Here is a 13,183-nt window from a genome sequence, read left to right on the forward strand (position 1 = left end):
AAATATGCTCAAAACAAAACCAAACAACAACAAAAGCAAAACCACCACAGACACAAGCCACACACACACAAAACCAAAGAAAAACAAAACCACCAATGCTATCTCATGGCTTCTACAAGACCCAAAAACTCCTGATCCTGGCAGTTCAAACTAAGATGTGCTCAAAGTACAGAAGTAGTAGAAGAGGTATTGCAGGTATTCTTTCAAAAGAAGAAAAAGGAGCACAGCCTTGAAAAGTGCTGCATAAATTTAAAATATTGTGAGTACCTGCTGTAATTATCACGTTCAAACTTTCAAAGCCCTTCTATAATCATCCCTCCTAGAGTTCTGCTGCCTATGTCTAAGGGTCCATATCCTGCACAGAAGGATGGTTCACAGGCTTGAGTCAAGGGAATAGAGGGAAGCATGAGTTTGAGGAAGCAAAGGTGGAAAATCAGGGATGTGGATCGAAGGCTCCTGGTTTGGAGAGAGGTCAACACAAAATAGCAGGCAGGGCAAGGCAGGCATCAGCCAAAAAACCAGCCTGAGTTCATTTGCTGAGATTAAAGTACGTGGCCACTGTGTTCTAACATGATTGTTTGCACTGAAACTTACAGCATGTTTCCACCAGTAAGAAGTGTGATTGGAATTAGGATCGCTAATAATAACACATGTTCATCATAGAGGAAAATAATGTGACCATGCTGAATAAACTATTAACAATGCACTACTAGAAGCTGCAAAAAAATTGTCATTACTCTAACTGGTTAATATGTGACCTCTTTGAGGGTTAAGACATGAATTCTGCAAATGGTTTAACACTTCAAAAGTATGTTCTGTTGCTTGCATACTGAGAAAGTTTGTTCTGGTTTAGGAATATGCCCCAGTGTAATAGTGTTGATATTTTTTTTTTCAAACTATTCATTCTCCCTCAAAAGAATAGTTACTTTTCACCCACCATTTAAGCATTATCTTTTAATCATATAACATTTCTGATTACCATACAAAGGTGGCATGGTCTTGTGTTAAACCTTCTCTAGTAAAGGTGTAAAACTATTTTTTTTCTTCTGTTCGCTTCTGTTCCTGTTGGCTGGAAAAAGTATCAGCAGCCTCCCTCCACATATGTTCAGCAAGCACCAGTGTACCTTATGGGTTTTTAAATTAAAACTTGATTCCTCAGAGCGAAATAAAGAAACAAATGTGGTGGATCTGAGCAAATGAAGTTTTCAGAATACAAGTAAAGCTCATAGGAACTTGTCATTTTGGAAAAATACAAGTTGCCCTCTCTCTTACCTCACAGTAGTGGACTAGTCTATTAGGAAACAGGGTAAGCACACTGAAATATAGAATTGCACGTCGGGTTTCTGCAGCACAAAGGCCTCCTCTCTGCTTCCTCCCCCCATAATCTGCCCAATGAACTCAGCAATCCCGTGCTGTGCAGTAATGCTACTCCTGGGCAATACCATGCATTCTTTGTCCAGCATTATCTTCCTGCGTGTCTTGCACCAGTCTGAATCAGTGCCAACACCCTGATCCACAGCAGTGATGTTCCTGTGCTGACACAGCAGAAAACACACTGACATTTTTCAAGCCAGCACTTTCTTCAAAATGTCCTGACTGAATTCAATCACTGGAAAAGAATTGAGAGGTAATGTGAAACCCAACAGTTCTAGCAGTCTCCACAGATCTCCAGCATTCCTATAGAAAAAAAACAGACCGAGAATATGCAGCTGCACATCAAGAATGGCACAAAAGCAGAGCCAGGAGAGTGGATACCCAAATCAAAAAACCTACCTTCGTCAGGAATCTTACTAAAAAATTATTCCAAGGAAAAACATACAAATACAGACCTTTCAGAACAAGTTTATTAGTCAACCACAATTATAAAATTTAAATATTTATATAAGAAGATGGAAAAATCTTAAGTAACCAAACACTTCAAGTTATTTTGCTGCAGTATACACAGGAATGGTTTTGTTAACAAGCTGATCAAACATAATTCTTCACTCACAAGTGTCTTGATGGCATGTCTAATTTTGAATGCATTTCACACGTAAATGCATGATACCAAAAGAAAAAATTAAAGACCATACTAAACTGATTCAAAAAGGAGAAAAAAAAAAAACAAAAACAAAAACCAGGCACATTGAAGTCATCTACTCCATAAAGAGCTCATGGCTAATACTGTTTATGGTACCAAAATTCAAAGGGTACAAATTAATATGGTCTTTGATACATAAATAACACATTCTAAATGTTTTTTGTTTTGCAAAACATGCATAAAATTCCCACATTTTTTAAAAAGTCTTCTGTACCAGAGAAGGAATACAAAGGCAGCCAGAAATGGAAGCATTCACACAAACACCAGAATAAGGCCCTTCAGAATTCATTTAAAGTAACACCTTAAACCCCTTCATTCTCAGGTAAAAGATTAAGAGGCCGAGATACACATCGTCTGCGAGGGTGAGGATACTGCAGGTTGGCAGTGCCAGCATCACAAGACTGCTCTATCAGAGGAGGAGGAGGAAGGAGCTGGGCATGACTGGACCATCTCGATCCAGCCCGTGGGGAATCCAGAGGGGGAAAGAAATACCTGAAACAATTAAGAAAGGAACAAAACACCAAAACAAAACAAACAAAAAACAAACAAACAAAAATAAACCAACAAAACAAGAAAAGAAGAGAAAGGTAGTAAATACAAGGAGAACCAAAGGGGAGAAAAGACATGCTGGAAAAAAAAAGGCTTTAGTATATCCATGCCAAAACCAATAGAACATAATAGCAGAAATCAAGACTTGTAATTCAAAACAAGACAAATCTGGAAACTCTTCTTTAAAGTAAAATAATAATCTTTTCCACTGAAATTCACTGAAAATAATACCACAGTCATAGTCCTAGCATACATTTTTAAAAAGAATGGATTGCTTTGGAAGTCAAAAGGGTGGTGGAGTACAACTATTAACAGGCTTTCATTCTTCCAGAATTTCTGTGATTTGTTAACAGCTTTCAGTAATGCTTTGTTTGTGACACAAAATATACATTAAATATTACCAAAGTACATTTGCTGCATATGCATCTAATTCAGATTAACTTTACAGCGTTTCTAGAATAGATGTAAATCATCACTTTTTACATTAATGATATACATTTACAGAGAATAACTATTTTGAATGAAATACAGTCTTTGTGCCTATTTACATATTTCTGCAAAATCCTCAGTGTAAATTCAAGATTCCTGGTGAAAGCAAGATTCAGAATTATGCCACTCCATGTCATCTTGCTGCTGTTTCTATTAGAACTTACCCGTAACACTTGTGCATTTTAGTATAACTATATTGTTTTCTGTCTTGTTTACAATTCTGTGGACTTACATCAAAGAACAGCTAACAGTTTATTAATGAAATTATGGGACAATTAACAAATAGTTGCATTTTGGTTTATATCTCTGTATGGCTAAAGTGTTTGCATTTTTCAAGAACACTGCATTTAGAGAATTTAAGTACTCCATGTAATTACAACTATTACCATAGGAATGTACAAATATGTAACAGAAAAAGTACTTCTTTTAGAATGAAGTATGACAGTACTTACAAAACATTTATTTGAAGTCATACTAAAGAATAAAAATGAAGCAATACCAAACAATTAAAAGCCATAATCACAATTGTCCAAACAGTTTTCTTACTCCTTCAGAACTAACAGTTGCGTATATTACAAAGCAGTTACAACCTTGTAATGTTTAGGAATCTCAATCAAATGCTGAACACTTTGAAATGCAAAACAAATTGGTTCTCAAAACAACTTTAATGAAAGTTATTGTAATGGTCGCTTCCCTCCTCCCATCCCAATCAAGGACAAAAATTCTTGGTTTTAATAATGAACTATCTTTTAATTTTACAAGTTTTCAAAAATATGTTCTGATGGAAGTTTTGGGTTTTGGGTGGATTGTTTATGTTTTTTTCCAAACAAGATGCCTCTCCAAATATTTTTCTATCGGGCGTTCCATCAGTATCAAACTGTGCAGGCAAAAAACGCACACAACGTGTTTTAAAAAGGCTTTTTGAACAGTATTTAGTAGTTAGCAGGCTGCTGGTGTCTTGGGAGAGGTCAAACGGCGCTGGGGAAGGGGAAAAAGGAGATCGTTTTCCATTCCTGTGTGCATGCAACAAGCAGCAAAACACCAAAGTTACTCCAGTTAGCTTGGTATCAGCTCTGCTTTCTGTTAAAAAGGACACAGTACAAATGGAGAATGGAAATTGTATCATAAATCTAGACACACAATTATATTAACATAATAATACAGCCCTACTCGTTTATTTCCTAACAATCTACAGCACATGTTCTGAAATTTGTTTTGAGTATAAATCCAGTTGGGTCATAGTGCTTTTATAGCCTTTTCCAGATCTGCCTGTTCTGTAGCTGTTTTAAGTGTTTAAATGTACAGACATGAAACACAGCATGTACAGACAGACAAATTAAGTTATGTGTAGGATACCTATTTAGTCAAATGCCAATGCTTATAAATCTTTATCAGCATGTTAACACTAACACAGAAGTTAGCGACTGTGCTTACACAACTCAGGCCAATATCACTACAAAAGAAAGCATGGAGTAAAGTGTGCAGCTTTTATTATAAGACTCAATCCTAGGACAAGATACCGCATGTCCCAAAATTTCACAGCCACTGACTTAATTCTGGAAATAACATTGTCTTACAAATTGGAGGCAAGAATAATTTATTAAAAAACAAAACACTTTCCAAAATACAGAGCAATTAAGGGGATAGAAATAATGCTAGAAGTTTCAGTTGCACAATGACTTAGCACCAAGTTCAGAGACAAGAGAAGAGACACCAGTGGGGTGGGGATGGTTAGTCTTGGTGGCAGTAGTCTTAGATAAGGAGATTGTGAAACCACACCCTATGCTAAAGAGCTGTAGAACAGCCTGCATTTCCCCACAGGAGCTCAAGCAAATACAACCACACAGCTCTGCACATACCATTTCCAAGGCAGGGCTGCATTTCATTTGCTACACTGCAAGACGGACCTGGAACCATGACCAAAATCATTTTGCTGCCCTTTCTTGTAGGGACCAGGTCCATTACCACCTCTTGTGTTCACATTTATCTTGTGAGGAAAATGTGAAACCTGTTCTCTGCTCAGCAGGGTTAGGGATTTTGAACTGCCATTCAGGACTGACTACTCAAAGGGCAAGAGGGGCTGGTGCTACTCTCTAAAAGTAAACTTTACTGATAAGCATTCCAAACTGAAAAAAAACCTCACATGAATAGCTGTACATGGATGGAAACTATCTCATGGCATTTGAAACAAAGATGGCCACAAAACTTGAAAACTGTTGCTGGCCACATCTCATCCTTGTACAGGACTTAGAATTCTGTAAAGCTTATTGTACACACTGCACCATACAGATGCAAGACTCAGCGTATTTCTACATTTCAGTGTGCACAAATGAAAATGTTTTTTCAGAAGAGGCAGTAAAATTTACCCACTAAACAGGAACTATTACAGAATAAAAACCTATCAGATTAAGGGAAATTATCTACAATATGAATGCCATATGAGCTAAGTTTAAAAAAAAATCACAAAACTTTTATTCAATTGATGCTACACACCTGCAAAAACCAAGTAAACTAACACTAATACTTGATTGTTGAAACTGTATGTTTTGAAGTAGCTTTTCTTCCTTCCATTCTGCTACATTATCCCAGAGAAAAATAGAATTTGTTGCTGGTATTTTTGCTTTACTTTTAAACATGTATTTAAAACAAAAGGGCAGTTACCCACCAGTAGGATGAAGCTTCTCCTTCAAAACTATTCCAGAAATGTTGTTTTTAATAATATGAAAGTACTAAAAATTAAAATAGTTATTTACACTGCTTATTTATACAGACTGATTCGGTATGACTTACTGTTTTGTTCATTTTCCCCTTAACACTGGCACAATAGACAAACCACAGAACAAAACCAGAGGAGCTTATAGAAATAAGTACTCATGCAATAAATGGCATTGCACTTTAAAAATATGAGAGATAAATGACATGAAGATTCAGAGAAAATACTATTTACTGAAATTCAGTCTCTCTACTATTTAACCTACCTGCTGGCAGATGATCCATTTAGTGAATTCTGCAGACTTGTATTGGCTGAACCTAGAGAGGCATTAAAAATTCCCTGCTGAGAACTACCATTCACCGGACTCCCATTACCTTTCAGTATACCAGTACACTTCCAGTTGTCCATGTAATTAGCTGCAAACACAGATATATCGAAACTGTTAGTTTCTCTTCTGAAGCTCCACTTTCCCTACAATTATGTTTCCACTGCCCCACATCTGGTGTGAATCAGAACTGAACTTCAATACCAATATATAAATTCCAAAAAGCTGAGGATCTAGCCCTTTAGCTGCCTGACATTCTCTGCCTGTCCGTGTTTTTGTTTTTTTGTTTGTTGTGGGGTTTTTTGGTTTTTTTTTGTTTTTTGCTTGCTTGGTTGATGAAGGGGGTGCATATATTTTTTTGTTTTCTCTTAAAAAGGTCAACAGAAAAAAACCATTTGCCTGGACATTGTGACTGAATGTAGATTTTCTAGGTTTAGCAGCAGGAAAAGATCTGTCTTTAACATGAAAACTTTATGTTGCTCCAGTCTGGTGAAACAATTTCAGGGTACAATAACAACTATTCGCAGCAGCCTAAATCATGCAAGTATTTCAGCACAGGAAGTTATTTCTGAATTCTGTTTTTCTTAAACAGAAAAATAGAAAAAATATCTCTCACAAATCTAAAATGAACACTTGGTCCAAAATTATGTTTTGAGTAGAATTTCTCAAGTATATTAAGCAGATACAAAGTTGATGTGTTTCAAGTGGGTAACCTTACCCTTCCAGAGCCTAACACAGCCATCATCACCAGAGGAGGCAAGCACCGTGCCTGTAATATTCCAGCTCACTCGCCACACCTGGGAGTTGTGATTATCAAACTGTGCCACAATATGAATTTCAAATTTTGTTAATCCTCCTGATGAAGTCAATTCTTTCCTGTTTAAGACAAAAGTGACAGTTCTGCACACAACTGTTCAAAGGTCTGGGCTTGAACATGATGAACTACATCTTTCTAATAACAACTGTTATTAGATAAGGTATTCAGACAAAATCATAGACTTGCTCACAATCTTACCACCTTAAAAATCAAGTTGTTAAAAACAATCCTGCATACATTATTAATTTTACTTTGCAGAGACAATTTGAACAAGACTGTATAGTATGCATCAGATCACACAAAATCACAAAATAATCTTCCTATTAAGCTCACCTTAGAGGTTTTAGGGTGAATATTCGTACATCTTTGGTTGCTACAGCTAAGATGTGGAAGGATCTTCCCAGATTTGGAGCAAATGCAATGTCATGTACAGGATCTGAAACTGTCATCAGAGCTTCTGCTTTTGCGTATTTCCTGTACAGTGCAAGAAATTAACCTTTAATGCCATGAAAATTGCCAGTGATGCAAATTATATAAACCAGATATAGTGGAAATGGGAAAAAGGGTTAAGTATATACAATAAGACTTCCAAAAATAAATATTTTTTTAACATAAATTTAGGCAATAATTTCAAGCACATTTATTCAGAAATTGAATCTATCAGATACAGTAGCCACTAAGTACAGTATGCTACAATATTGTAGGTCACACAACAAAGCAAGAATTGCAGTACAAAGAACGTTTTTGTCTGCAATTAGAAAAGGGAAATTAAAAAAATATTCCATTCACAAATCTATAGGGAATTTGCATCTCAGTGACTCACTAAACTTTCCATGCTTTTAAGCACACCACTGTCTGCCTCCTCTGCTGTATGACAAACACATATTCCATTTTCTCAGTAAGTTACAGTAACTTTATTGTTAATGCATGGAGAGCATTGCCTGAAGCTGGGCATAAAATCCACAGAACACTCTGGCTCCTTTCCCATATAAGTCACTCCCAATCAAACAATTCCTCTGTTATCACTTAACTGGAAGTGGCGGTGCACAAACTTACTAGCCTCTTCTGGTTTTGTGAACTCTTGATTATACAGCCTGAACTTTGACAGACCATGAGCAATTCACAGCACTTTCTGTCATTCTAATCAAACCTTTAAAATCATTGTAAGGTGGCTTTGAACAAAACAGTGCCTGGTGCAACACAACTCAAATTTCAACTGTTAACTCCTTGTGCAAAATTAAACATATAATTTAGTAGACACAGAAACAATAACTCTTCCTTTAAAAAGCTGGTAAGAACACTGACATTTCTGAACTGACAGAGAATAAAATTATCAATATAATTTCTGTTAACACCAGTTACCATTCTGAGGTCTCCCTCTCTTCTCCTACCCAATGGTTCACAGACAAAATTAAGGTATTATTATTTACTACTCCACATCTAATTATAGGAATAAAAGGTCATATACTATAAACACCTTCATGATCCCACATTGTTATTTAGCATACCTGGTATTTTCATTATATTCATAAATTTGAACCTTAGCCAGTATATTTGGACTATTGTCATCACTTCCTACAGCAATCATTGGAGAATGTGCTCGAGAGCTAAAAGGTGAAAACAAATATTGTTGTATTTACATATTAGATATATAGATATATAGGTATATATTATATATAGTATTTCCCACAAAAAGTACACCAAGACATTTGTTAAATTTCAAAGATTATCTATAGAGAAAACAAAACACCACAAAACATTACAAGGAAAAAATCACAAAGAAACAGGAGTTAAATGCTGTTCACAGTTATCTTCACTCTGTTGCTTTGAAAGCCCCCTTTATACACTCATAAAGGTGAAATCATTGGACAACATTACTTAGCAATTCAAGATGATCTCAGAGAGTAGAATGGACTTTCTATAATAGACTGCATCTGCAGTCTAGTATTTGCCAGAAGTTTAATAGCAGAGTCTGCATTTTTTGCAATGCTTTTAATTATTGATTTAGTGATATTTCATTCAGGTTTTGGAAGATACAGTACATAAGCTAAACGTAGATGAATTCTAGTTTTTAAATAAACTTTTGTCCTGTCCCATGCATTCAAATGAATTCCTGTATGCCAAACCTTCAGCACAGACTAGTGCTAACGAATAGAAAGAAGAGTAACTGGATCAGCAGGACACAACACTGTGTCCACAGGGAAAACCATTAAGTGCTTCTGGACAAACAGAAATTAAAGCAGTTCAGCTTTGAATGGTTTTTCCCTTCCTCTTACAGACAAAAAGCAAGTGTTTTAGTAACATACCTCGAAGGATTCCAAGAAATACAACTGCAGCTGAGCTTACAAGAGATTTCATGCTGCAGTGACCACTGGCTGAGATTCATCACATCTGGAGCTTCATAGATCCTTACAACTCCATCTGCTGAACAGGTTGCTAACATAAGACCCATGTGCTTGGGAGCGAACTTCACATCTGTAACAGATGTTCTACTGTCTACTAGAGTGGTCCTCTTGACCTGAAAAGAAATTTCCATCAAAAATTTATTCCCTAAGGAAGGCCAATCAAACTCTGACAACACCATTTTTTAGGCTTGCTTACATTTTCCACCAAAATAATTCTCCCTCTCAGCTTTTCTATTGTCTGAAAGATGAGCAAGAACAGCCAGTGTTTTTCAAATTATCTCTTGTCAAAGAAAAACCCAACTTTAACTCTACTAAGTGGGAATTCATGTCGGCATGTTGTTTCCCAGGGAACATCTTATAATAGTGACACAAATTGGCCTGAATGTAGCCAGTTAACTGTGTTCTTCAAATGTTTTAAAAATACTTAATTTGTGTTGGAATGTAGCCACAAATGAGCAAAACATAGCCAAAATCAGTAACTTTATAGCTACAGAAAAGAAATCTCACCCAGTGACTCTGGCCTCGGAGTTTATCATTTGATTCTCCCACTATTTCTTCCCATACGGCTGCTGTTCTATCAAACGAGCAGGAAGCCAGAACCTGCCCAAATTCAGGATGGGCCCATGTCACACGCCACACTGATCCACTATGTGTCTGCAAGATAACATCAGAACACTGCAGAGAAGCAAACTTACTGTGTTAGGCCAAGGAACCATGTATTTTCATGACTTTCTGAAGAAAAGAATCCTAGGAAGTACTAACACTGTTCCTCTGAAACCTATGTTCTTTTATACAAAGTTACACAGCAGCTGCTGCAGTTCTTTATTCCAACCAGCACTGCAAAGTTGTTGCTCTTAGTGTTTAGAATGCAATTATTACACACGTATTTCAAGGCATTATTAATACTTTAAGTTCCAAACTATAATTCTGCTTTGATGCAAAAAAGTACATTTTTGTTCTCAATCAAATTTCAGCCATTACCATGTTCACTTCTAGCTTGCCTGTACTTTTCATTTTTAGTCTTCCTTTTATTATGAAGTTCCTTTATACCTAGTAAACATAACATTCCTGTCTTAGAGAAGGGGAATTCAAAAGCCTTCCTTGCATTGCCATTTACAGGAATGAATGCATTGTCGTCCTATTAAACTTAAGTTTAGGAACAACTCAGAAGCTGAATGCACTAATTATCCAGATGAAGCAGAGCCTCTATATGACACAATTCTCAGAAAGGTTTTGGAGAACAAAAAGCAAAGGTCAGATGTTGTAACATTTAATAGCCAGATATCTTCCTTTTAATTTTCCCCCCTTTTATTTTTTTTAAGTGTTACTATATGTAAAAGGAAATACTGAATTAAAAATTAAGGTACTGTTTTCTACTCCTTGAACACCAGCCACTGATAATCTTTACTAATACTAATCTGCCAACATAACTAGGTACTAACGAGAGCAGACTGCATGTTAGCGCCTGCTTTAAGTGAGAGGCACTAGGAATGTTTCATCAAGCAAAGAAAAAGTATTTTACACAAGACATGCAGAATCTACATCAAACCAAAAGCATTTCTGCTCTAAAATTCAGCAGAAATAAAGCATGTTTCTCTAAAAACAAAGAAGAAATAATGATTATGTCTCTGTAAATTTTATAAGTACAAACCTTCCAGCTGGCAGTGCAATGCCAATCTCCATTTTCACTTTTGTCCCAGACCTATTGAGAAATCAAAATACAATCATACAGTTTGTAAATAATCCATACTGACTAGTACTTTAAAGACACAACCATTCATATATATATATATATATATATATATATATATATATATATATGTATATATATATAGAAATAAACCAAAAACATACACACACACCCCTCTAAACATTTTCATTCAGGACATTGTATCTGGTTCAGTACAAAATTGCACTTAACTCCACGATTAAACTATCCCTATTACAAGTAAGGAGAAGAGGTACTGCCTGCAAAACCCACTATTATATAACTTCTATCTCTTTTTGAACAGTAAATTACATAGAAGAGAAATAACTAAAATTCCCAATAGTCCATTCACTTTGTTCCAAGAGTACACCATTCCGTTTCATTCTAGAGCCCCCAATTTCCTCACATGCTCAGCTCTGGTTGCTAAAACCCAAATGCAGCTCCCTGCATTCACCCCAAAAGCAGAGTATGACAGTAAAATATACATCAGGTAGTGGGGGAACAGATCTTGTTTCTTTTCATGAGATTTCTGCCTTGATTTTTAACCAAATGCAAGTCACTGAACCTTCCCCTCTCTTCATTTCCCATACACCTTTATACTTAGGAGTTTTTTACTGAAAAATTATGTAGAAAGTCATGAACATAACCAAATGAAAGACACCACCTGACACTTACTCCTATTTGTCACTCATTCACTTTAAGGCTGTACTGAAAGTCACCTCAAGCCTGCCACTCTGGCTCTCTAACACAACCTGGGTCATGTTGTCCCTCTGGTTGGAGGAAAACTTCTGAACAGTCTCATAAAAGATTCAGTTATGACTGGAAAGTAACATTACACTGCTAAAGAACAGTTTCCGTGTTCATCCTCCCTCCTGGCATCTTTTTTAAGAACTGCACACCCTAGGTAGTCAGTCCAAATCAAAGATCCCCATGGCTTCGGCTTACTTTCTGGGGAGGACCATTTAATCGTTATTTGTTATTTGCTTTCTAGTCTGTGGTCAGGGAGAAGGGGCTGTTTCCTTGTTTTTAAGCCTAATCTACATATAACACAGCTTTCTACAAAAAAAATTCACTTTCTCAATCATTTATCTGGATTTAATAACAAACATGTGCGCTCTCTGCAAATTAGATTTCTTAAATCTATCCACGCGACTCCCGAATATTGGCCCATCTTCTCACTAGACACAAAAAAAGGAAAAAAACAATCAAGTTTTCGTTAAAGTAAGTATAAAACGCTATTTTATTTCCTCTAAAGGACCGTAAAAATTAAGGCTTCTAGTATTCTACACTTTCCCCAGGCGGTCAGGGAACACACGGAACACTCCGGCTTTTTGCTTGCCGGCACTTCACCTTCTTCCCATAATAAATACAGATTACTGGCACTACATTACGAAACAATAGTTTTTTTGGTAAGCATTCTTTAATAAGCACGGATTTTCAGCTGAATAAACTAACTCCACGAGCGGCAGGGCTGCAGGCACAGCAGTCGGGAATGTTTTCCCTGCCGCAGCACTGGGTCGGAAGCGGGGCTGCCGTGTGTACACGCGTTCGCGTACACACGAACACAACGCGCACCGCGTGCTACAGCCTCCCGCCCCACGGCCCGACACCGCACCGGGACCCGCCGCGGACCGAGCCCCCGGCTGCGCCCGAGCCCGGCCCCACCCGCAGCCCGGTAGGCCGCGCACGCCCGGCGCCGCGGCGCACGGCCGGCACCGGGCCCGGCGGCTCCCCGCTCACCTTGACGCTCTGGTCGCTGGAGCAGGTGGCCATGCGGCGCCCGTGGAAGTCGAAGGACACGTCGTGGATGAGGTCGCGGTGATCCGCGGCGATGCTGCGCGCCACGAACATCCCGCCGCGGCCGCCACGCGCGCGCGCCTCACGCGGCGGGGCGGGGCTGCGGCCGCGCGCGCAGCCGCCAGAGCCCGTCGCGCGCGCAGGGGGCTGCTCCGCGCGTGCGCGCTCCTTCCCCCCGCCGGGAAGGGCGGGGAAGGGCGGGGAGCCGAGCCTCCCGCTCAGGGGCGGGGCGGGACATTACACCCCTGCCGCGGCTGGCTGCGACGTGTACCCTCGCGAAGCGACGGGATAGAGGATGTA

The 13,183-nt window shown here is 38.2% G+C and overlaps 1 protein-coding gene across 3 annotated transcripts; it reads right to left on the bottom strand.

The window, feature by feature from the left end:
- Positions 1 to 1,826: 1,826 nt before the first annotated feature.
- Positions 1,827 to 12,979, bottom strand: SEH1L (SEH1 like nucleoporin). Of its 3 annotated transcripts, none has more exons than XM_085573730.1 (9): positions 12,827 to 12,979; positions 11,030 to 11,080; positions 9,886 to 10,032; positions 9,280 to 9,491; positions 8,482 to 8,580; positions 7,307 to 7,447; positions 6,875 to 7,032; positions 6,097 to 6,247; positions 1,827 to 2,572 (listed from the first exon to the last, which is right to left on the bottom strand). In XM_085573730.1, exons 1-9 carry the CDS (start codon positions 12,935 to 12,937, stop codon positions 2,383 to 2,385), a joined length of 1,260 nt encoding a protein of 419 aa, XP_085429856.1. In that variant the 5' UTR covers positions 12,938 to 12,979; the 3' UTR covers positions 1,827 to 2,382. The 3 variants fall into 3 exon arrangements, with proteins under 3 accessions (XP_085429856.1, XP_085429855.1, XP_085429857.1); XM_085573729.1 differs by having other exon boundaries at positions 1,827 to 4,131; XM_085573731.1 differs by having other exon boundaries at positions 1,827 to 4,198.
- Positions 12,980 to 13,183: the final 204 nt, after the last annotated feature.

The sequence above is a fragment of the Lonchura striata genome, chromosome 2 (genome assembly GCF_050655825.1).
Source record: "Lonchura striata isolate lonStrDom1 chromosome 2, ASM5065582v1, whole genome shotgun sequence".
NCBI classification, from domain to species: domain Eukaryota; kingdom Metazoa; phylum Chordata; class Aves; order Passeriformes; family Estrildidae; genus Lonchura; species Lonchura striata.